Source organism: Callospermophilus lateralis, chromosome 3, assembly GCF_048772815.1.
Source record: "Callospermophilus lateralis isolate mCalLat2 chromosome 3, mCalLat2.hap1, whole genome shotgun sequence".
In the NCBI taxonomy this organism is placed as follows: Eukaryota; Metazoa; Chordata; class Mammalia; order Rodentia; family Sciuridae; genus Callospermophilus; species Callospermophilus lateralis.
This window is the reverse complement of record NC_135307.1, coordinates 30,327,096-30,353,612: the sequence shown is the minus strand read 5'-3', so window position 1 is coordinate 30,353,612 and position 26,517 is coordinate 30,327,096. Positions and strand designations below refer to the sequence as shown.

General features: G+C 33.8%; 1 protein-coding gene across 12 annotated transcripts in view; it reads right to left on the bottom strand.

Annotated features, from left to right (window-relative positions):
• Positions 1-26,517, bottom strand: part of Numb (NUMB endocytic adaptor protein) — a 161,709-nt gene that overhangs the window by 61,079 nt on the left and 74,113 nt on the right. For 7 of the 12 annotated variants that reach the window (XM_076849918.1, XM_076849905.1, XM_076849915.1 and 4 more), the window contains 2 exons: positions 23,089-23,173; positions 1,963-2,103 (listed from right to left, as the gene is read on the bottom strand). In XM_076849918.1, the coding sequence (XP_076706033.1) occupies positions 1,963-2,088 (126 nt within the window). In that variant the 5' untranslated portion in view covers positions 2,089-2,103; positions 23,089-23,173. Of the gene's footprint in view, positions 1-1,962; positions 2,104-16,188; positions 16,250-23,088; positions 23,174-26,517 lie in introns of those variants that run through there. The other 5 variants (XM_076849908.1, XM_076849911.1, XM_076849912.1 and 2 more) reach the window with 2 other exon arrangements.

Here is a 26,517-nt window from a genome sequence, read left to right as displayed (position 1 = left end):
TCTATGCCTTCAAATGTGAAGATAATGTGACCTCCAAAATATACCCAATAGAAGGTTCATTTTAACATGTTATATGTTCTATGTAATCAGAAGATTAAGAATTTTTAGTATAAGTCAAGGGTTTGGCTTGGATTCTACCAATTTATTTAATAGTCATAATTAATAGCAGCACTTAAAAATATGTTATTAGGCAATTATAGATAGATTCTTAGTATATTATTTTAATTGATAAAAAGTACTATTTAAATCATCAGTTCTCAAAATTTTTGGTCTCAGGACCCCATTACTTTGAGGCTCCCAAAGAGTTTTTGTTTATCTCAGTTATAGCTAATAACAATTACTATACAAGAAATTAAAACTAAGAACTTCTACAATGTTTAACTCATTTAAAAAGAATGATAATAGGGTTGGGGATATAGCTCAGCTGGTAGAGTGCTTGCCTTGAATGCACAAGGCCCTGGGTTCAATCCCAGCATTACAAAAAAAAAAAAAAAAAAAAAGGAATGATAATAGGGCCAAGGTGGAGTGCCTGCTTGCCTAGCATGTGTGAGGCTCTGGGTTCAATCCTCAGCACCACATAAATATAAACAAATAAAATAAAGGCATAAAAAAAACAATAATGCTACTTAAAAAATGATGATAAACTCTATTGTGTGTTAGCATAAATAAGATTTTTAATAAAAATAACTATTTTCCATAACATAACATGTAGTAAAAAATGTACTGAGAAAAGTGACAATTTAATCATATTTAAAGATCTCTTTTTGGGCTGAGATTATGGCTCAGCCGTAGAGCACTCACCCTAGCATGGGCGGGTTTGATCCTCAGCACCATGTAAAAATAAAAATGCATTGTGTTGTGTCCATCTACACCAAAAAAATAAATATAAAAAAAATCTCTTTAATATCTGGCTTATTATAAGAAAACTGGATTCCCATATTTTTAATCTACATTCAAGCTGTTGCACTATGTTTTTTCCATTAAAAGTATATGAAGAAAGTATGACCTCAAACAGACACATGGCTGGAAAAGAGACTACCTAAGGACTCCTGAAAAAGGTTTTGGGGAATTCACTTTGAGAACCACTAGATTAAGTTTTGTATGGAAAGGTAATGTTTCATTTGTCATGTTAATTTCTTCCTCCTTTAAAAATTTATCTGTTCCAGTCACAGATAGAATTGCAAGACAGAGCTTGAAAACTACTTTATCATTACTCTAATAATGAGCAAGTTATAGTGCATTTATACATACACAGTAGGATGAAGCTAGTTTTAGTTAACTTGGTTATTTCCTCTAAGCTTTTCTCTCCTACTCTTCACAGTGACTGTTCTACTGTCCTCAAAATCAATTTCACACCCACAACTTCTCTACTAACTCTTCTACAGATATCTTCACTTCCTACTTCCTCGAGAAAATAGAACCCCATTAATCTCAAGCCACCAACTCTGAAGGTGCATCTGCACCATTTTCTACCCTTGGAAACAGAAGCAGTGACCTCTATATGATTAAAATTGTAATATTAGAGAAAACTCCCTTTGTTTTAATTCTTCTGATTAACTCTCCTTAGATTTCTAGAACATATCAAACCTGTATTTAACAAAGTAGACTCCCACCATCTTATCACTTAGTAAGCGTATCTCACTGAAAAGAATTTGAATCCTGATAATTCAGGCTCTTTATATATTTCAGGATTAGTATTCTCATCAGAAAAGTGAATGCATTTGTACTGATTGCAGATAACAGTAAAAATTCTTATTTAAATACAAAAAGAAAAAACACTAATTGTAATTTATTTTTTCTCATTTAATTCCATCATTGAAGCAGAATATGAAGAAATTCGTTTTGGGAGGGTTCTCATTTAATTGTCCTAATTAATGGGTCTTCACATACAATGGCTGCTATTTTTTCTTTTTCTTTTTTTTTTTTTTCACCACATAGATTTACATAAGCATCAGCTTTTACCTTAACTGGGAAGCTACATTTTCCAGTGCGAACTCCTTCTTCATCTGTCTGCCACTGATGTGGACGACTGGCCTCTGGAACATAAACGTCTTTCTTTCTCCTAAAACTTTGTCGTAGTTTGTTCATCTTAATTTTTATAACCTGTGACAGAGTAAAAGACATATGAAAAAGAAGTTATGATTTTCTTACTTATTTAAACTTAGGATATCATACTAATAAAAACATAATGCCCCAATTTAAAGGTTTTGGCTTTAGATGAAATGAGCAGTTAGCATATTTCCTTTTAGAATGATAAGAAGTCAAACAAATCATTTTTCTTTTTGAAAAGACAACTACAATACTAGTCCTTATAGAAACTACAACAATTTCAAGTAGGAATTGAAACAATATTATTTTAAGAAATTTCAAACATTTAATTTCCTAAAACAATGAGAAATTCTCCTTATTGATCTATTTCTCAAATTAATTCTCACTTCTGAAAATGAAAATTTTACATTTAGGCCAAAGTATAGACTATTTAACAATTTCTAAAAGCTTTTATGCTAAGTTTTATGCTAACTTTTATTCTAAGAAGAATATCATTCAGAAACTTGGGGATCTTTTTGACTTATTATTGAAAGACAATAGGCAAAGCAGGAATTGTAGTCATCTTTTCATAAAAGATATTTTGTGACGAGAATGAAAAATTTTCTTTCAACATAAAGAAGAAAAAGTTCTACCAGGACTAAATTAATCTGAAGAAAAAGACGAACTAACTGATAAGAAACAACATTCAAGACACAAAATAAACGTGATAGAGTAAGTGCCCCTTTATAAAAGGGAAAAATCTCAAAATGTGAAACTAATACCTCTAATTTTCTATTAAGAAGCATGGCTCATTCTTTTTCAGAAGGATTTAAGAACCTCAACTAGCCTCAAAGTGATCTTAACTCCAGAAATGATGTGACAAAAATTACAAAAAGAAACCATATTCTCAGGAATATTAATTTCCACATCACAGTAATGAAAGACTTGAGAATCAAAGTTTCCATTCTAAGCAAATAATTTTGTATTTTAAAATGTATAATACCAAAGCAGAAATATTATGCCAAATTAGCTAATTTGCAGAGACAAGCCAAGCTTACCACGCATTATAAGTAAAACTTCTGACAAAAAATATAAAAATCTATGGACCTTCTAAAAATAAATAAAAGCAAATTACTCATTCCAAAAGGTACCTAAATGAGAGTCTATCTTAATCTAATAAACTTCCAAAAATTATTCCATAACCTTCCTTGAAAATATATCCTGTTATATTCTTTTCAAATCACTTTTAAAAATATATACAGGAGAGGCCTGACCCACAAACACTGGCCGCCTCTGCGGAGAGGAACACCTCATGCCTGTATGGAGAGGAATACCTGGTACCCATGCGGTTCCCTATTCACCAGAGTGTGGCTCCACAGCCCAACATCAAGGTACCTATAGGCTTGACACAGCAGCTGCAACCAAAGCCATAACATCACGGCTTCTATCTAGGGACAACAATCATGACCTGGTAAAATGTCACCAAGGTCCCTGTGGGTCTGGGTGCACCAGAGGTATCTCTACTAGGAGTGCTAACAATCACTATCCTGTTGCAGAGGTAACAAGGTTGACTCTCTTTTTTCTCCTGCTAACAGCCAACTTCTTTTGGTTACCTTTTCCCTAGTCATATAATCTAATACCTCTATATTCTCACGTCCTACCCCCTTCCCTGTCTACCATTAGAAACTGTAAACCATTATGCAAACCTATTGACCATATATATGACCATATATATGGTAGAATATAACCAAACTCATAATTTCTGCGTATAGCAACAAAACAGTAAATGTCAAAATAGAAGCTAATTGATTTATTGCTACATATTGGTTACACTGGGTGCTGGAACATTGATACCCCCTTAAAGGTAAGGTATTGGTAACCTGCAGGGACAGTAGAAGACAATAGGGTAGAAGCTGCAATACCTCAGATCTACACTGCAGGAGAGGAAGACACATAGACATCATGAAAAAACAAGTGAAGAAAGTGCCCCAAACCAATCAAGATACTACAAAAATATAATCCATTGATAGCACAGGAGAAGGAATTCAAAATGCACACAATTAAAATGATCTGGGAGAAAATACAGGCAAAAATTGATCACTCCAACAAAGAGATCACTTGACAAGATCACTTGGAAGCAAGACCTCAGACAATGAAGATAAAATATATAATCTTGAAAATAAAGTTGACAACACAGTGAAGATGGTAAGAAACAATGAACAGAATATCCAAGAATTATAGGATAACATTAAAAGAGCAAATCTAAGATTTATCAGGATAGAGGAAGATTCAGAGATTCAAACTTCAAAGGAATGCACAATCTCTTCAATGAAATAATATCAGAAAATTTCCCAAGCATGAATAATGAATTGGAAAATCAAATATAAGAGGCTTACAGGACAGCAAATGCACAAAATTACAACAGATCTACACTAAGACACATTATAATGAAAATGCCTGGCATAAAGAATAAGGATAGAATTTTAAAGGCCGCAAGAGAGAGGAATCAGATTACATATAGGGGAAGACCAATTAGGATCTCAGCAGATTTTTCAACCCAGACCCTCAAAGCCAGGTGATCCTGGAACAAAACATACCAAGCTCTGAAAGAAAATGAATGCCAACCAAGAATCTTATAACCTTATAGCAAAGTTAAACTTCAGATATGATGATGAAATAAAAACCTTCCATGATAAACAAAAGCTAAAAAAAAAATTACAGCAAGAAAGCCTGCACTACAAAACATTCTTGGCAAAATATTCCAGGAGGAGGAAATGAAAAACAACAATGAAAATCTGCCAAGGGAGGAACTACACTAAAGGAAAGGCCAATCAAAGGAAAAACCAAGGCAAGGTAAAAGCCAAAAATAAACCAAAATGACCAGGAATACAAACCATGTCTCAATAATAACTCTGAATGTCAATGGCCTAAAGTCACCAATTATAAAAACAGACTAGCAGATTGGATTAAAAAAAAAAAGACCAAAAATATGCTGCCTTCAAGAGACTCATCTCACAGGAAAAGACATCCACAGACTGATGGTGAAAGGATGAGAAAAAAAACGTATCATTCACATGGGCAGCGTAAACAAGCAAGGGTTTCCTCTTTTTATCAGATAAACTGGACTTCAAACTACTTAAGGGAAGACCAATGGTACAGAATAGAAGACACAGAGCTAACCTACATAAATACAGTTATCTCATACTAGACAAAGGTACCAAAAACATTCACTGGAGAAAAGATAGTCTCTTCAACAAATGATGCTGGGAAAACTAGAAATCCATATGTAATAAAATGAATTTAGACCCCTATCTCTCACCCTACACAAAACTCAACTCAAAGTTGATTAAATACCTAGGCATTAGACCAGAGATCCTGGTCTCAGCTGAGGAAACAAATTCATCAACAAGACTCCTAAAGCACAAGAAATAAAACCAAGAATCAATAAGTGGGATTTTATCAAACTAAAAAGCTTCTTCACAGCAAAGGAAATAATCAAGACTATGAAGAAAGAGCCTATAGAATGGGAGAAAATCTTTACCACCTGCACCTCAGATAGAGCATTAGTCTCCAGGATACAAAAAGAACTCAGGGCTGAGGATATAGCTCAGTTGGTAGAGTGCTTGCCTTGCATACACATGGACAAAGGAACTGAATAGACACTTCACAGAAGAAATATGATCAGTCAACAAAAAATATATGAAAAAATGTTTAACATCTCCAGCAATTAGAGAAATGTAAATCAAAACTACACTATACTAAAATTTCATCTTACTCCAGTAAGAATGGCAGTTATCAAGAATACAAGTAACAATAAATGTTGGCCAGGATGTGGGGGAAAAGGCACTCTCATATATTGCTGGGGAAGACTGCAAATTGGTGCAACCCTTATGGAAAGCAGTATGGAAATTCCTCAGAAACATGGAAGGAAACCACTCCTCGGCATATACCCAAAGGACATAAAATTAACAAACTATAATGACTTGGCCACATCAATGTTTATAGCAGCTCAATTCGCAATAGCAAAGCATGGAACCTACCCAGGTGCCCTTCAACAGATGAATGGATAAAGAAAATCTGGTACATATACACAATGGAATATTCAGCCGTAAAGAAGAATGAAATTATGGCATTTGCCTGTAAATGGATGGAACTAGAGACTATGGGAGTGGAGACTATCATGCTAAGGAAAATAAGCCAGTCCCCAAAACCAAAGGCTAAATATTCTCTCTGATATGTGAATGCTGACTTACAATAGGCATTGGGGGAAGGAAAGAGGGGGAAGTTCACCAATTGGAGAGGGGGAAGTGGGGAAGGGAGGAGGGATGAGAAAGGGAAAGACAGTAGATGAACTGAACATAACTTTCCTATATTCATATATGAATACACAGCCAGTGTAACTCCACATCATGTACAACCATAAGAATGGGAAATTATACTCCATGTATGACATGTCAAAATAAATTCAACTGTCATGTATAAAAAAAAGTAAAAAATAAAAGAGATTGTATATATTGTAATCCAACCCATCCAGTACCCTAAGAGGAGAAAATTTGGTCATAGAAATGCATTCTCACTGAGGGAACACCAATGTGACACTATCCACAAGCCAAGGGAAGAGGCCTCAGAAGAAATCAACCTGCCCAAGACTGGATGTTGGACTTTTAACCTGCAAAACTGTGAGAAAATAAATTGAAGCTACCAGCCTGTAGCATGTCAAGGCCATTTGTTACGGCAGTCCTAGCAAACACAGAGTGGCTCTATCACTTTACATCCCTACCAGCAATGAATAGAGTCTCTGCTGTTCCACATCCTTGCCAACATTTGGTGTTGTCAGTGTTTGGGATTTTGCCATTTCTAATAGGTGTATAGTACTATCTTGTTGCTTTAATTCGCAATTCCACAATGACATATGGTATTTGGCATCTCTCATATGCTGTATCATCTGTATATCATTTTTTTGTGCAGCACTCATATTTTCCAACCATTTTTAAATTGAGTTTGGAACAAAAAAGATAATAGAGGGTATTTAGTAGGTAGGGTAAATCTAGACATATGATACCACATAATCTATTGGAAAAGACTGTAGATGTAATAGTAGTTCAACTTCTGGGTGAAAAGGAGATCTTGCTCTCTTATTCAAATTTCTCTACTTGAGTACAGAGGTGTTATTTCTAAAACAAACTTAAATCATCACCTCTTATCTCCTATCCCTAAAGTTCTTTCCCTTTCCACCCCAATTTGTTTGGTTCAGTAAAAACTGTTTTAGAACGTACTATGTGCTAGATACTATTGTTAGTGTTAGTGGATATGGAAATAAGACTACTTCGTTGCCTTTAGGTGGCTCTGTCTCCTTATAAAATGTAAATTTCTATACAGTAGGATGAATATAACAATAGTACTATACCCATATCCTCTGGGATACAGGAGATATCACCTGAGTCAAATAAATTTTAAAAGAAAAAAAATAGTCACACACAGTAGTGGATAGAATAAACAGTTACTTCAAGGAGAGGCAAAAAAAAAAAAAAAAAAAAAAAAGAAAAGAAAAAAGGCGAGGCAACAGCATTAACAAAAGCACAGATGCAGGAAATCAAATGATATGTCGCAATGCATTTTGAAAAGTAAAAGAAATGAGGTTGGAAAAGCAGGCAAGGATAATCTGCTATAAGGATCTAGGATTTATAGGAAATCAGAACCTATTTAAAGGGTTTAAGCCATCACCAACAGGCCAGAGATGCAACTTAGTTTAAATTCTCTGGTGGGAGTGTGGAAAACAAATCCAAGAGGGAAAAGACTACATATAAATTCCAAGGATTTTTAATCTGTCTAGGCAAGTTATGAGAGAATTTGGATTAGGGCAATGGCGTTGGCACTGGTGGAGAAAAGGACACTGAAGAAAAGTTTAGAAGACTAGCAGTGGGAAATGAGTCAACTTGATGTACCTGTACTCCAGGACATTTCTTTTGCCTAGGATGAACAGAATATAAACCAATAACTAGCCTGTTTTCTTCTGGAGATTCTTGTGAATTAATTTATCTGGGCAATTTTAAAATCAGGGCAATTGCAGGATAACAAAAGATCATTTTCTTGCTATATCCACTTATTCTAAATATTGTGTCACATACTTTGTTTAATCTCACTTTGAAGGAACTTCCTTAAACTACTTGAGTCAAAATCTCAAAAACCCTATCAATACTCTTTCCTTTAACTACTGTTAAAGTTGAGCTCTCTATTCAATAAACTGAATAAATTCATTGTTTAAAAATAAGATTCTCTTTGTAGGGAAAGTCAACAGTAGAAATTGATGATTGACTATAGAAGGTAAGAAAGGAAGAGAAACCTAAATATGCTATGCCTCAGCAAACTGGATAGGTGGCAATCGCTACACAGAAAAAGATAAGCAGAGCTAAGAGGGGGATTAAAAGTGCTGGGGGCAGGATAAAATTTTAAATTAAGGGGGAAAAAAATAACCATCCCTAAATAGATAGACAGACATTTGAATCAGTCATCAAGAATACAAATTCTAACAAATCCTGAAGAGGGTGTGGGGAAAGAAAAATGGATGAAACTTGAGGTAGATGTGCTCCTGAATCTTGTTTCCATACAACCTCCAGAAAATGCCCTATCCAATAAGAAAATATCTATTGAAATTGGACTTAGATTATTGAAATGAGAGAAAAGATTGTATTATTTATGCTGGAATTAAAAAAAATCTTCATGTTTATACTTGTTAAATTTGAGGTAATTGTTTAAGGGGTTTGGTTTTCAGGTTTGGTTCAAGTTGTACAGGCTTCTGAATGCCAGACTCAGATATTAGACTTTAGGATCCACGACAATTTTTGAATACAACCAATAATGAAATTTTAACACGCATCACTGTTTTACTTTCATCTTACTCATTAACACAACTGTTTCAAACAGGAAGTCATATCTAGATTTCATGTACACATGCATGTGTATGTATGTACACATGCACAAATACTGCCCCCACCCCAACCACAATAATTCATTCTACCTGGAAAAGAACAAAATGAGAAGAAGAAATAATAAATAGTAAGTATACACTATGCAAACAGTACTATAGAAGATGTTTTATACAGAAGTTTATACATTATTATTCAGTGACTGTCCCAGTTAAAGGGAAAAGAAAAACTGCAGAATTATTTCCAAAGGGCTCTATATGAAACAACAAAGAATTACGAGTGTGACATGGTTATGTATTCAGTTATTTTGGTTAGAAGCACATGAAAAAATTTAATATGGTATTACCCAAGCATTAAAGACTTTTACTGGGACAAATTCTGTGTACAGAATGTGGGACAGTTTTTCACACAATCCTACTGGCCCATGTGAGAAGACCATAGAAAGAAAGCCTACAAATATTATCAGCATGGTAAAGCTTTTCATTCTCCAAGTTGAACTTAAAGTGATGGAAGAACACACAGCAAAAGAGAACTTGAATTTAAACAATGTGGAAAAATCTTCAGTTGGCCTGCAGCTTACAACATGTAAAAAATGCACACTGCATCCAAACCCTGTAAATGTGAGAAATACTTGAAATTTTTTTCAGTGTTAATAAACACTCTGCAAGTCTTGTGAAAACTACCCATGTGGAATAATTCTATAAGTCTAAGAAATATGAAATGCCTGACGCAAGTTATTAATCATGTAATGCTCCCCAGAAGCCACAGTTAGAAAGAAACTTAACAAAAATCACATTGTCTTTCTCAGTGGCTAATTCTTTTTTTTTTTTTTTTAATATTTTTAGTTGTCAATGGACCTTTATTTTACTTATTTACATGTGGTGCTGAGAATCAAACCCAGTTTCTCCTGCATACTAGTCCAGTGCTCTACTACTTAGCTACAACCCCAGCCCTCAGTGACTGATTCTTGAAGTGGATCTCTGTGTTACGGAATGTGTTAACAGAATGGCAAAACTGTTGCCAGAGTGGCTCTTTCTACCTGTTTTATATGCATGTTAATACTTGGTCATGTTACTCATACTGAGTCATGCTTGTGTTGTGGGATGGGATACAATTATGGTTTAAAAAATTAAACATTGTTTTAAATAAAAAATTAAAATTAAACATTAAAAAAGAATTGCAAAATAAAACTTCCTAAATGAATTCTCTTCTGTAAAAAAGCCTCAACTTGGGCTGGGGGCTATAGCTCAATGCTAAAGCACTTGCCTAGCATGTATGAGGCACTGGGTTCCATCTTCAGCATCACATAAAAATAAATGAATAAAATAAAGGTATTTGGTCCATCCACAACTAAAAAAGTAAAAAAATAAAAAATAAAAACATTTAAAAAGACTTGGGCTGGGGTTGTGGCTCAGTGGTAGAGTGCTTGCTTAGCATGTGTGAGGCCCTAGGTTCAATACTCAGCACCACATAAAAATAAAGGCATTGTGTCCATCTACAACTAAAGATATATATATTTAAGAAAAAGTCTCAACTTATTTGGAGCTAGGCACAGTAGCATACTCCTATAATCTCAGCAATTTTGGAGGCTAAGGTAGAAGGATCCAAGTTTGGGAGCAGCCTCAGCAACTTAGCAAGACCCTGTCGAAAGATTAAAAAAAAATAAATACGAATGCGGTGTAGCTCAGTGGTAAAGAACATCTGGGTTCAATCTCCAGTTCAAAAAAAACTCAACTGGTAAGCAAAATTTAACTGTCTTGTTATACATACTAACTAAAAAGTTTAAAATTCCCCAAAGAATCTAAAACCACATCAGTCATGTTAAGGTATAATACTAGCAATGCCTCTGAACAAACAACAATTTTCTAATAGAAAATACCAAAAAGAAGAGACTAGTACAGTAGTGGAAGGGAGGAAGAAGGGGAGAGAAAAGGGAGGTGCCAGGAATGAAATAGACCAAATTGCTATGTGCACATATGAATATATCACAATGAATCCCACTATAATATACCAATAAAATTAATAAAAACAATTTCTAAGTCAATAAAATAAAATATTGGTTTAAAATAGAATATTAATGAAAGTTGGCAAAATGTATAAGCATTTTACAATAGAAGAGAAATGGCCTGTGAACACAGTAAAGAAAGATGTTCAGTTGAGTGTGGTGGCACACAGCTATAATCCCAGCAATTGGGAGGCTGAAGCAGGACAGTAAATTAAAAACCAACAGCAGCAATTTAGTGAGTCCCTGTCTCAAAATAAAAAAATTAAAAGGGCTGGAGGCGTGGTTAACTGCCCCTGGGTTCCATCTCCAGTACCCCCCCCGCCCCCAAAAAAGCTCAGATTCATTAATAATTAGGAAAATGCAAATCAAAATACTACATGCAATTTTACACCTAACAGTTTGGCAAATATTAAAGGATCAGACAATATATGGAGTTCAAGGCATTCTCATACTCTCATAGGAATGTAAGTTGGTATAACTCTTTTGTTAACTAATTTTTGTATCACCTATGAAAGTTTAAGATGCACAAACCTTTACAATCAATAATTCCATTTCTAGGTATATACCCTAGAGAAACTTCTACACATGCATAGAGAATGCACAATGTCTTTGTAGAATTATATATTGTCTACAATAGTAAAATAACAACAAACCTGAGAACTTAAATATTCATTGACAAAAGAGAGAAACAATATTCACCCATTACATCATCACACTACAGTAAGAATGAATGATCTTAGGTTATAATCATCAACATGGATGAATCTTACAAACACATTGGGGAGAAGAACAAATTGCAGAATACATATTATGATTCCTTTTTACAAATACTGGACAACCGACACTCAGAAAATACTACCAGGCATTCTTTTAAGTACTTTGCATACAATGATTCATGAAATCCTAACAGTCCTAGTAATTAGATCTCCATTTCATAAATGAGGAAATAGGCGCAAAGCAGTTAAGTCATTTGCCCAAATCACCTGCTCAGTACATGGCAGAAATCTGTTTGTATCATTACCTATGCACTTATCCTTACATTTACATTACCTCTCAAAAATACACAATACTAAACAAGATAACATTTAGAGATATATATGCTAAGAAAAATGATAAAAACAAGAGAATAATAAATGCAATTGAATAGAGTGCTAATTTTGAGAGAAAAGAAAGTTGAATATAATTAGGACGGGTTTGCATGGGGAGTACAAAAGTTTTAGTCATATTCTAATTGAGTTTTATCATGCTTCATATACATGCTACACATTACATATACTCTTTTGTACATATCAACTAGTTCATACTTTTAAGTAGTAAAAACTAAGTCAAAGTCTTTTCTGAAATTAAGAATAGACATGGGCTGTAGAAATATAAACATACACATACAAATAATTATGAAACATCCAATAAAAGGTAAGAAAGAAAAGTAAGTCATATATAGTTATAAAATTTAACTCTCAAGCTGGGGAGAACTCTGTGGTGGAGTATGTGCTTAGCATTCATGAAGCCCTGGGTTTAATTTTCAGCATCACATACATACACACACACACACACACACACACACACAAATTCTCATTTTTACTAAAAAGAATAAATTTATTGAAATTTAGTCTGTACAAAAACTTTTGAAAGAGCCACAACTCTTAAGAGATTGAGGGACTGACTTTTCTTCCTAGAGTATCTATTCCCTAAATTAACTTTATTTGCTTTCCTTTGTTCTATAACCACAACTGTACCCATAACATATAAATTACAAGAAAGACTAGAACTATACCTAAAAAATCACAACGAGAAAAATGAAGCAAAAAACAAATCCCTACTGTACAAACAATACACACAAGAGATTCACAAACATGACCCTGATACTTAATATCATTTCCCTGAAAGGAAAAAAAAACAAATAAATAAAAAAAGTCAAAATGTTAGATTACTTTAATTTTTACATTAGTTAATTCCAAATGTAACAATGTATATCATATAAAACTATGGGCACATTGTATTTATCATTGTATTAATAATATACTTGCAAATTATCTTAAATTAGTTAATTCTTTTTCAGGAGATGCTACGCTCACTTAGGTAAAAAATTCCAAAGGTATCACTAAAGACATAAATTACAAATTCAAAATTGTATTAAAAATGCTTTAGCTAACCTACACAGTACACTACCAATAAATCTATCACAGCCATGTTTTTTTTTTGTTCCCCAAGTATAGACCAGTTTGTTATTTTCAACTAAACACACTTAAAGGAGGAGTTTTATTTTTAGAGGCCGTGAGAAAAATACATAACACTAGAATTATACATGTTCACATCATGGGATGCAGAAAATAAAAACACTGTACAGCAGAAACTTAGCAAGTACAAATCCAGAAATTGTTTTAAATCTTCAATTTTATTGTTTCCTGAACAAATATGCTTCAGTGTTAATATATACAATTCCACTGTATTCTTAATCACACTTGCATTCCAAAATCTTAAGAAAATATGCATTACCCCAAAATAAAAAAATCATTTGTGGGCTGGGGATGTGGCTCAAGCGGTAGCGCGCTCGCCTGGCATGCGTGCGGCCCAGGTTCGATCCTCAGCACCACATACAAACAAAGATGTTGTGTCCGCCAATAACTAAAAAATAAATATTAAAGATTCTCTCTCTCCTCTCTCTTAAAAAAAAAAAAATCATTTGTTCCCTTGCTGAAATTCAAGCTAAAATATCAAATTCAATGATTATGACATTAAAGTAAATTATAAGTATAAAATATTCTTTTAAAATTCTTTCTTTGATTTTTTATGTCAATATAATTCATTCATTATTTTGAAAACACAGCATGAATATTAATATATCAAAATACTAATATTTGCTGTATATGTCACAGTAGTCTGTGACTTGTTATTTCTTATGATGTGCTTGCTTTCAAGATTCAGAGTGAAAGGAAAAAAACCTTTTATTTAATCAAGTTAACTGGAAAAAAAAAAATATATATATATATATATATATATTTGGAATGTTATATTCTTATTATGGCCAAGGAGTAGAAGCAGATGAATCCTCTATTCTATCAATGGATTACATTAAATATTAACCTAACTGATATAATTTGCCTAACAAGAAACAATTTGTGGGCTGGGGCTGTACCTCAGTGGTAAAGTGCTTGCCTCACTGAGTTCAATCCTCAGTGCCACATAAAAATAAATAAAGGTATTGTGTGTCCATCTACAACTAAAAAAAAAAAAAAGATACAATTCATAATGAAGTTGCATCCTTGGTTCAGTGTTCTACCTTAAGCATTGAGATGAATAAACAGTGACAAAGTAGTTTTATTACTAATGGCTAAATAAATACCTAGTAGTTAACTTACATGACTAATAAAATTCATTTTAAAGTTTGTAGTTTTCTAATAGAAGTTAATTTACAGACTAATTCATGGAATGATAATGAAAACAAAGGGATAATATGTATCCTATTAAATCCTACTTCTCAAAAGAAACATTCATTTAGCTGCCATAAATCTGAAACTTGTTTTTATTTCAGTTCAACTTTTTTTTTTAATGTTTTAGTTGTAGATGGACACAATGCCTTTATTTATTTATCTTTATGTGGTGCTGAGGATCGAACCCAGTGCCTCACCCATGCTAGGTGAGTGCTCTACCACTAAGCCACAACCCCAGCCCAGTTCAACTCTTCTTTAAAAAATAGGCTACACAGGTTAAGGACTATGTTCACTTATCTCAGAAAACTATACCATGTACAGCATTTTCAAAGGAAAAAAAATAGGAATAGATGATTCTAATTTCTTAAGAGCTAAAACTAAAAATTACTTTGCTTCATTAGCTGTCAGACCAACCATTTTAAAACAACAAATTAAGTTTTGGCTGTCCTAAAGACTGGTATTTGAGAATAGAGCAGTGTCATAGTTTGGATGTCAAAGTTCTCCAGCCACATACTCCTCAGCCCTGATTACCATTTAGACCACATGTTCTTCACCTGGGGAAAACAATGTACATCCTACAGGTTCTTTGAGTTCAGTAACCCTTTAAGATTACATACAAATTTGAATGTATGTCTGTTTGCTTTTTGGGGCCAGATTCTTCTTCTTTCATCAGAATCTCAAAGAATTCTATGATGACATAAAATTTGCCACTATTTAAATGGTCATCCAGAATCTTATCTGGCTTTATGTTCAGGTTTCTGCCTTATGAATTTTCATCTCCCCACTTACCTTGTCCAAAAAACTTCTCCTGTTGTTTTGATACAGGGCTTTCCTATTTACTCCTTAAAGATAATCATGGAAAGTTAAAGCTTCAAAAAACAAGGAAGAACCCTGTCTTTTTAAAACTTCAGTCAAAGATGGTTTCAAAGAATGCTAAAGCTAAACCTGAATATATTTAGGAATTTTTTTTTTAAAGAGAAAGCTTTTCTTATAGTTATAAAACAAATTTTATCTTTAATTGGTTATTTGCCTTTTTACTGAGTTCCAAATGGCAAGCTGAATTTGTGATTCAGCAACACTTACCTTTTAAGTCATGTTAAAATTTTACAGATAAAAACACATATGGCCATCACTCTGAACCACACAACACATATATACACAGACTTCATTAAGATCATTACTTTAAGAATTCAATCTTTACTTTGCGAACAAAATAATTTTGTTCTGATATAGCAAAGACTGATTTAGCAAGGAACATCTTGATGAAAAAGGGCAGAACTGCTGAGAATGCTAGCCTACTTTTTACACTGACTTTTCTCCTCTAAGCATCTGTCAAGTGTGGGATGAGAAAAAAGGTGTTGGAATCTGGAGAGAGACACTGGAAAAAAATATATTTGGTTCCAAGAATGAAAGGTAGGAGGCAAGGAGAGAGGGAGAGAAAAGAAGCCAGTTAAAAACAGCTCTGCTCCCTTTTACTGACAAATAACTTGGCAATTTATCTACACATATCTTTTTAATTCTTTAATCTTCTCTAATTATATTTCCCCATATCCATCAACAAAATACTTCTGAAATATATTTCAAAACTGTCCACTACTCCTGTCTCTACCTCCAGAACCACCATATTCAGGACAACTTCATCTCTTACCTGGACTACTATAAACCACCAAGTAGGATTTATTTCTACTCCTTCTATTGTTCCTCTCTGATCAACTGTGTACAATGTAGCTAGTAAAATCTTTTAAACATGTAAAATGGATCATGACACTGCTTAATAGTTCCATGGCTTTTAATGTACCTTCAGGGCTGGGGATGTGGCTCAGGTGGTAGCGCGCTCGCCTGGCATGCGTGCAGCCCAGGTTCGATCCTCAGCACCACATACAAACAAAGATGTTGTGTCCGCCAAGAACTAAAAAAAATAAATATTAAAATTCTCTCTCTCTCTCTCTCTCTCTCTCTCTCTCTCTCTCTCAAAAAAAAATGTATCTTCAAATTAAATCTAAACTCTCAGTATTCAGTGAGTCAGTATAACATAATAATTCACGCTGCTCAGGCAGTGCTTAGAAGAGTGCTCAGAATATCACAAATGCTCAGTAAATGTTATTATATTAAGGTATGATCCTACCTGACTCTCTTACCTTGAAATGGCACTTTCCCTAACTCTTTATCATCATTTTGATTGAATGCAGGCTTGTTTCCAACTTGAGCCTGCTGTTTCCTTCTCCCTGAAATGTTTTTATCCCAGACTCTTCAAGTGCTTCTGTTTACCACTCATACTTCAAGACTTAACCTAAATTTTATCTCTCTGATGAGGCCCTTTAAACTTTCTAAACACCATTCTATATAATTCTTTATTACTCTACTTGTTTTATTTCTTTTCTACTGCTTTACAATTTGTAACTTTTTTTTGTTTCATTTATTCAACTTTTCCTTGAATTTGATCAGATACTTTAACATCCATTCAGTAAAATTTCTACCTTCCTTAAAGATTCCTGTTCTATTCAAAATAATCTTAAATATATATCTCCTCTCATCAAGAAGAAAGTGCTGGAAGAAGAGCCAAGATAGAAAAATTATTTCCTGGGAGCTGTGCATGTAGCTGAGTGGTAGAATACCTGTCTAGCATATGCATGGCCTGGGTTCAAATGCCAATACCACAAATGGGAGGGAAAGCAACCTTAAACACACCCCCATAAACACCCCTTCTTTAAGGCCCTAAGGCTTTGAATGATAAGTGCAGAATGAAAGAAAAAGAAAGGGGGCATGACAGAGGGAGAAGTACTATGGTATGTGTATAAAAAATATATATTTTATCAAGGTTATTATAGCATCAATTGCAAGATGCACCATTATTTTTTATTCTACTAAAGAAGAAAAATGCTGTAAAAATTGTTAATTGTTCATTAATTACATATCATCAATAGTAAAATGCGTTCCAAGGAGAGATACATGCCAATTCCAGAGATGTTAAAGTGTGAGAAGAAAAAGCAGTTAAGAGAAGAAAGAGAAGAAAGAAAAAGAAAATCAACATTTCTATTATTAACACAAAATCAGTCTTCCAGGAACCTAAGTCTCAAGACATGGAACACTGGTTATCCACATGTTTGTTATCCGGAAGGGGAGAGGGATGTAGTGAAGAGAGGTCATACAGCAATTCTTACTTTTTAAAATTTCTATTTGCCTGTATTCCTTTGCCCACCCTTTTATATTTAACTTTTCTAGGTTACTTTGTTTTAAACATGCCTCATATAGCACATAGTTGTGCCTTGCTTTACAATTCAAATTAAAAATTGTGTTTTTTTTTTTTAAAGAGAGAGTGAGGGAGAGAGAGAACTTTTTAATATTTATTTTTTTTCATTTATCGACGGATACAACATCTTTGTTCGTATGTGGTGCTGAGGATCGAACCTGGGCCGCACGCATGCCAGACAGGCGCGCTACCGCTTGAGCCACATCCCTAGCCCCTGTGGCTTTTTTTAAAAAGGTAATTAACTTAAATATAACAAAAAGATACTTCTTTTAAAATCCAAATATTTCAAAACTTAAAATCACGTTTGTAAATGATTTGTGAATCATAGTTCATGGCTTAAAGAAGGTGGGGGAAATCTTTTTATCATAAAAAATTTTAATTTAAATATATAATTAATAATGAAAACTCATGGGCTGATTTTCAAAATTCATTTCAAAACTCATGAGCTGCCCCTCATTTTTTTTTTTTTTTTTTGGTACTGGGGGTTGAACCCAGGGGCACTTAACCACTGAGCCATGTCCCAAGTCCCATGCCCCTTTTTTCTATTTTATTTAGAGAGACAGGGTCTTACTGAGTTATTAAGGCCTTGCTAAGTTACTGAGGCTGGCTTTGAACTTGTTAACCTCCTGTCTCAGCCTCCAGAGCCAATGGAATTATAGGCATGCACTATAGTGCCTGGCAAGCTGCTTTTATTTATTGTTTGTTTGTTTTATTGTGTGTGTGTGTGTGTGTGTGTGTGTGTGTATGAGAGAGAGAGAGAGAGAGAGAGAGAGAGAGAGAGAGAGCGAGCTACTTTTAACAGTGCCAAATATATTAGAACATAAGGGCTGTGGGTATAGCTCAGTGGTAGGGTGCATGCAGGGTTCGATCCCCAGCGCACACACATGCATACACACATACACACACACACACACACAAAAAAAAAAAAACAGAAAAAGAAGGTCAATAATTGATAAGCTTCTATCTTAAGGAATCATAGAAACTAAAGATACAAAAATTAGAAGTAAATAACACCTCCAGTAACATATTAGACTGTTTTAACAGTTTTCTCACTGAAAACAAAAAATGAATAAAATTTTATTTCAAAAATATCTTAAATACGTTGAAGAGCTGACAGTATGGTAAAGGAATTACCAGAACAAAATCCATGAAAAAGCAGAAACTCAAAGAGACACGTGGCATATGAAACTGATTTTTCCGTGATGACTTCTAACAAACATGAGTTTAGTTTTGATGGTCTCTTGGAAAAGAAGAGAAGTTAACAGTTCATGGCCCACCTACCATGGGCAGTCTTTCCACATAAAGATTCCTTCCAGATAAAGCTGGAACCTTACTGCTTCCCCCCATCCAAAAGTTTCATCTGAAGGAAAAGAGTGAACCATTCTACCCCAACCCCACACCTAACTAAAGGACTACAAGGAAAGTTGCCTTCTTGTTGCTGAACAGAAGAAAGATTTCTAAGAGACTGTAAACACAAGCAAGTCCATGTACATATTTGCAACCCGAATATACTTCACTTGGTAGTCTAAAATGCTTCAAGTAATAAATTTAAAGTTTCACCAAAGTACTTTGAGGCACCTGGAAAAAACAAAGGCAAATCATCTTGATGTAATACATTTACATCTTGAGCCCCCAAGAATACCCACAAAGACTTCTTCCAGAGAAAATAAGAAGTTTATAATCATAATCTCATACAGGGTAAAAACCAAACAGCACGCCGTATCTACGCACAGTTTATGAAACATGGAAAACCAAAACACACAGAGGCCTCCATAAGCAACCGGACACAAAAAGGACAGGCCTGAAAGAACAACTAATTGGACAGCTAATTTGTCTATAGTAACAATTAAAACCAGAAAAAGTGTGGAATTATTCAGGGGGATACAAAATATTGCCAATTCATATTATATAATTAAATATCTATCGAGAATGAGGGTGATAAAACTACTTTCAGATACAAAACTTTAAGAGTTTACTACAGAGGGCTAGGGTTGTGGCTCAGTGGTAGAGAGCTTGCCTAGCACGTGTGAGGCCCTGGGTTTGATCCTCAGTACCACATAAAAATAAATAAGTAAAATAAGGGTATTGTGTACAACTACAAATAAAAAATAAATATTTTAAAAAAAGAGTTTACTACAGAAAATCTCATTAAGAGACCTCTAGGGCTAGGGATACTGCTTGATGGTACAATGCTTATCTACAATGCCTGAGGGCCCTGGGTTTGATTCCCAGTAAAGAGAAAGTCAGTCTCTCTCTCTCTCTCTCTCTCTCTCTCTCTCTCTCTCTCTCACACACACACACACACACACACACACACACACACCTTTAAGGAAAAAAAAAAAATATTCAGGAAGAAAGTAATCCAAACAGAAAAATCTAAGATACTAAGAGTAATCAGAACCCAAGTTTATAATTGACATCAAATTCAGAGGCTCGTAATCATTGTTTTCTACCCCATAGACTGAAGAGCAGAAAGTCAATTGACAGAAAGGGAGAAAGACCTATAAAGCAGACCTATAAAAGAAAGAGAATGAGGCAAGTTCCTAAAAGCATTTTAGACCCCTGGTTCAAGCTATTCCTGGAACCTAATAACATTCTGTCCTTGGGAAGTTACAGATATCTCTGTGTCCTTATCTTAAATTCTGCTTGTTACTATAAAAATGTGTATGAAGTAGAAAGGCCAGAAATTAATTAAATAGAAAACATTATATATATATATATATATATATATATATATATATATATACACACACACACACACACACACACACACACCCTCCAGCAAGAATGATGAAGAAAAAAAGAAGGTGCAAAACAAATTTTAGGAGTCAAAGACAGAAATATATAAACAGCAAAATTTTTAAAAGAAACTTAACAGTAATAAAATTCTTTGATTAATTTTATGCCAAATACTTGAAAATCTCAGACAAAATAAGTGAATTCCTGAAAAAGAGAAACTTTCTAAAAACTGACCCTCAATAAAACCATTTAGAAAATGGTTCCCTCCCTCTAAAAATATTAACCCTACCCCACACCCCAAATACTAAGCCCAGGAAGTTGAGTACAAGTGTAACCAAACTTTTAAGAAACAGATCATTCCAGTCTTACATAAATCCTTTAAAGGTGGGGAGGATAGTCCCCAAATCAATCTGTGAAGTTGGCATAATCTGGTCTGGATATCTAAACTATGTAAGGACAACATAAGAAACAAAAATTATGGGCTAATTTCACCTATGAACATAGATGTAAAAATCTCATACAAATGATTAAAAGACCAAATCCAATTGTATATGAAAAACACTATCATGACACAGATGGGTTTATTCCAGTGATACAACAGTAATTCAACATTAGAAAATTAAAAATGCCATTTACCACATTAACAGAAGAAAGGAGGAAAACCACATGATCATCTCAAACGCACAAAAGGCATCTAATGAAATTCAATACTCATTCTTCACACACAAAAAATATCTTAGCCAACCAGGAATAGAAATGTCTTTAAAGGGTATAATTTAAAAAAAAAATCTACAGGATGTGACTGGGGTGTAGCTCAACTATAGAGTGTGTGCTTGGCATGCATAAGGCCCCAGGTTCAATATTGTGTGTGTGTGTGTGCGCACGTGTACATGCACGCACGTGTTTGTGAATGAGAGACATACGGGTGGATGGGTAGATATATAGTTTCTGTTTTCTAAGCTGGTCTCAAACTCATGGGCCCAAGTGATTCTCATGCCTCAGCCTCCTGAATATTGGGACTACAGGTGCATGTCATCATACCTAGCTCTGTAACACTATTGTTAATGGTGAAACCTAAGACACATTTCCTTTAAAAAAAATTAAGTGCAACATAAAGATCCCAACTATTAAAAGTTGTACTGAGTTATTAGAAGTCCTAACTAGTGCAGGAAGACAAGAAAAAAAATTAAATGCATAAGCACTGGAAAGAATTTTCATTCACAATAGTTTAATTGACTACATAGAAAACCCAAAACCATTCATAGATCAGTTATTAGAATAAAACAATTTAGGAAGATGACTGAGCATAAACCTTTTCAGTTTTTAAAAAAAGCTTATATGAGCAAATAGAAATTGTAAAGAAAAAATATATACAACATTAACAATAAGATAACTAATAATTAAATTTAAGATTACTGAAAGGTATCTTAAAATATCTAAATAATGAGAAAGATATACTATGATCAAGAACAATAAGGTTTAATGCCATAAAATAAGGGAATAAATTAAATGCATGCATAGATTAAAAGCTAGAGATCATACACATATAAAAGACAAATCCCATTCTTTAATAGCTTGTGAATTTTTGCAAATTTGACTCAAATTACCTCCCATTCAGGATAGTTCAGCAACTAATCATAGGTACAATTAGTCACTAGTAGTAGGCATTTTAATTAATTTGTAGTAAAAGTTGAAACAGTACTTTAGAATTCTGACAACTGCAACAAACAAGTATGGATGGGTTCTAGTTGAATGACTGTGGTTCTACTGGTTCGAAGGTCAGTCAGTGCACATTCACTATAACATAAATTCGGATAACCACTCCCACCAGTGATGGAATGTTGCCAACATTTTACAGAACATATAAGGTTTGATTCTTAGTAATTATCTGTCATCATGTTAAAACATCATCTCCTTAAAAGTCACCTGAAAATGTAGAAATTTACTCTGAAATTGTACTTTCAGGGGAAAACAGGCAAAATGCATTAATAATACAATGATTCTATTAGGCTCAAAAAGTGTCTCAGGTGGACTTATGTTTGGTCTTTATATATGTTTGACTCTTGTATATGTAAAACCTATAAGCAGGTATCCAATTTGCTTTACAACCAATTTAAACTTGACAAAATGAGTGATTTTCTTTAGATCTAATTTTAGTTTTGGTTTATAATTTTTGTGATATTCTACATTGTTGCCTAAAATTTGCTCTACCTAAATTTCCTAAAAGAATTATAAATAATAATCATTTGCTTTAGAGTTACCCAAAGATGACAATACTTATAGTTGACATTCATTGAATGACTGCTATGCACCAGGCCTCCTCTATAAGTGCTGATTCATATTAAACCATGTCATTTTCACAACAATCCTATCAGGTACACTGTCATCATTTTACAGACAGGAAAACTGAGGTACAAAAAGTTAAATTACTTTTCCAATATCACATAATAAGTGGAAAATCTTGGAGATTCATACCCAGTTAGTCTGTCTCCAGAGCCCAAACCCTTAGTTACTACATTATGCTGCTTTTCACAATATATTTAAAATGATAAAGGAAATTATGAAGGACCATAAAAACCTCTCCATTAAAAATTTGTTAAGAGTTAAGTAACAGGCAATATAATACTAAAACAATTTATCATAAGTTGATACTTCACAGCTATTTCAAAGTGTCATGGCTATGATGAATAGTTTTGAAGCTGGACAGACCTGGCTCTGAATCTTGGCTGTGCCCTTTACAAGCTGTGTAACTTTGGACAAGTTTCATAACTTCACCAAGCCTCAGTTTCCTCATCTGTAAAATGAGAATAATAAACATCTCACAAAATTGTTGTTAGTAACATAATTATTGCTACATGATACTGATATGGTAAACAAAGATACACAAAATAAAAAGAGGAGGCTCTCAATTTTCTCCCAGGAAACATGACTTTATTATAATGACATAGTGAAGATGATTACTTCAAGTTACTGCAGCATTGCAAGATTCACACACTAAAGTAGAACCATAGTCTTCTCTAATATATAACAACAACTAAAATGCCCCTACATAAAAAAAAAAAAAAAAAATCAAACACCTAGAAGTAAATCACTGGATCTTAAAAACAAAAATACCGCACTTAATACATAAAGAGGCAAATAGTACATTGCTATTTATTGACAGCCATTCCCACAAATCCTATTCCATTCATATTCCCTTTAAGACTAGTAGTATTTAAGGGGTCTAAAAGAGAAGGGCTATGTCAAGATGGATCAATTCCTGATACTGGTAGGAAAGAATTTTTTATAAAAGAAAAACAGAAAGAAAGGTAGGGTGGGAAATGAACCCAGGGTCACTGGAATACGAGAGAAACTTATTCAAAGCAATCTAGAGTATCTCCACATTTAATTCCACAATCATATCTGTATGTTCTTCTTCATAAAAGAAAAAAAACTCTGTTCATTTTCTTGTAGCAAACAGTAGTTCCTCAAAGTGTTAAAAAAAATATTTAGCTTAGAATGTTTTTGTTCTGTATATTTCTTCTGTCCCAAACGAAAAATATGACTGGTATAGGGTAAATACTATAGAGTCACAGTTATAGACCTGGGATTGAATCTTAATAAAAAGTGGTCAAAAATAAAATATGGGACGAGGTACGTTGTAGTTCAGTGGTAGAGCACTTGTCTAGCATGTGTAAGGCACTGGGTTCAATTCTCAGCACCACATAAAAATAAAATAAAGGTCTATCATCAACTAAAAATCTATTTAAAAAATGAAAATGTATATTGAAGATCTCTGCTTTATGGAGAAAATTACACAAGCAACATTAAGTTATGAAATAGCACTCCAGGGTAAACACAAGGCAATTCAGACTGACTATCTGAATCTGTCAAGTGGACTATGATCACAATACTTAGGGTTTGAATTTGAAATGTTCCCCAAAAGCTCAAGTGTTGAAGGCTTGATTCCCAAGGCAAAAAAGGGTTCAGAGGTGGCACCTTTGGAAGATGACTAATCCTATCAAAGACCCATGGTAAATGTGTGACGAATGAACAATATTTAATGCTGGTTGATGGATGAAACTTAGGAAATGAGGCCTAGTTGGAGGAAGTAGGTCTTTGGGAGTGTTCCCTTAAAGGTTACATCTTATTCCTGGCTCCTTTCCCCACCATGAGCTGAGGAGCTTGGATCTGCCATGTGCTCCTTGCCATGATGTTCTGCCTTGCCACAGGCCTAAATACAATGAATACAGCTGACCATGGACTGAAACCTTTCAACCTACAAGCCAAAAATAAGTCTCTCCTACTTGTAAGTAGATTTTTGTCACAGTGACAGAAAACTGACTAATATACTTAATATTAGGAGAGGTACAGAAAAATAACAATCTCTAAGCTCTAGATTCTCATAGTACCTGGGCAGTATCAGGTCCTAATACTTCATCTATGCTTTTAATATTGAGAATACTGGGGGATGGGGTGCTGAAGCCTTCCCTCCTTTTTTTCATTAACAGTTTATGGAATTTAACAGATGTACCATCTTTCATGTGGCCTCACATTTAAAGTGATGAGAACATACACGTGGTTTACAACTTCTACCATATATCTTACCTTGCCCATCAAGTATTTTAAAAGTGTGCCATCTTTCAACCTTTGCTTTTTTTTTTAAGTTGAAGATGATAATTTTTCTATATATGATGCAATTCATGTCAACTAAAGTAAGTATAATCTCAGATGTCATTATGTTTTAAAATCACGCTATTGAATATCACCTGCATTCTGTTGTTTATCAGATTTACAGTACATTTTTTTGCCTTTAATTTTTTGCATTAATAAAAAAATACAATTGGGAGCAATAAAAATATTAAAAATACTATATTATAGCAAACTATAAATGCTTTAAGAACAGCACAAATCACTGTTTGACTTAAGAGAAGTTGAGATTACTGAATTAGAGGGAAGAAATGAAGAAAGATTTCATGGAAGATATAGGATTTGAAAAATGAGATTCCAACAACCTCAACTTCTGAATATAAATACAATTTAAACCAAAAAGCTTTTGTCTACAAGGAGATGTATTTTGTCTACTGGCTACTATTAAAATGGAGACTGGAAAATGAAAATTAAATAAATTTAAGAGAATATTTTCAAAAAGGAGTTTGACAAGAATAGCTATATAACTGAAATACTACCTTAAAATTTTATACCAAAAAATTGGAAAAATAAAGAGAAAAAAATTGAAGTAACTAAGGCTATTCATTTAATTCATTTATTAATATTTCATAAGTTTCTGAAAAAAGAATTTAAAAAGTACAACTGGACATGAAATTTAGCTCTAAGAATTAAGACAAATCTGACTACACCTTCAAAAGAGGAATTTATCATATGGATCTTTATGGAAAAAAAAGGCACTAAAAATGTGCCTTTAGTAACAGATTCACATATACAAACATCTTTTAACAATTTGTTAAGTATAGCATTTATAGAAAAAAGTACACAAATAAGTATATGGCTCAATTACTTTTCACAAAGAAGCACATTTATGTTACTAGCACCCTGATCAAGAAGAAAACAACAGTAGTATCCTAGATTCCTCTTATGCTTCCCTCTTATGAGCACCCCACTGTTTCTTCCTATAAAAGATATCACTATTATAATTTCTACAAAAGCTGTTAAGAACTTCAACAAAACACAGATGTGTTTTGTCTGTTTTGCATTTTTCTTTTTAGTTGTAGCTGGACACAATGTCTTTATTTTATTTATTTTTATGTGGTGCTGAGGATTGAACCCAGCACCTCTCATGTGCTAAGCAAGCGGTCTATCCCTGAGCCACAATCCCAGCCCCTGTTTTGCATTTTATAGAAAGCTTAATACAGGATGTACTCTTTTATACATGTTTTTTTCACTCAACGTTATGTTTATGAGATTGATCCACGTTATTGCTCATATAATTTATATACATTCTCACTGAATTCCTCTTTTGAAGGTGAAGTCAGATTTGTCTTAATTCTTAGAGCTAAATTTCATGTTGGACACATTCTCATTGTTTAAAAGTAGTTTGTTTGTTTGTTTTGGGTACCGGGGATTGAATTTAGGAAAACTTGACCACTGAGCCACATCCTCAGCCCTATTTTTTATTTTATTTAGAGATAGGTTCTCACT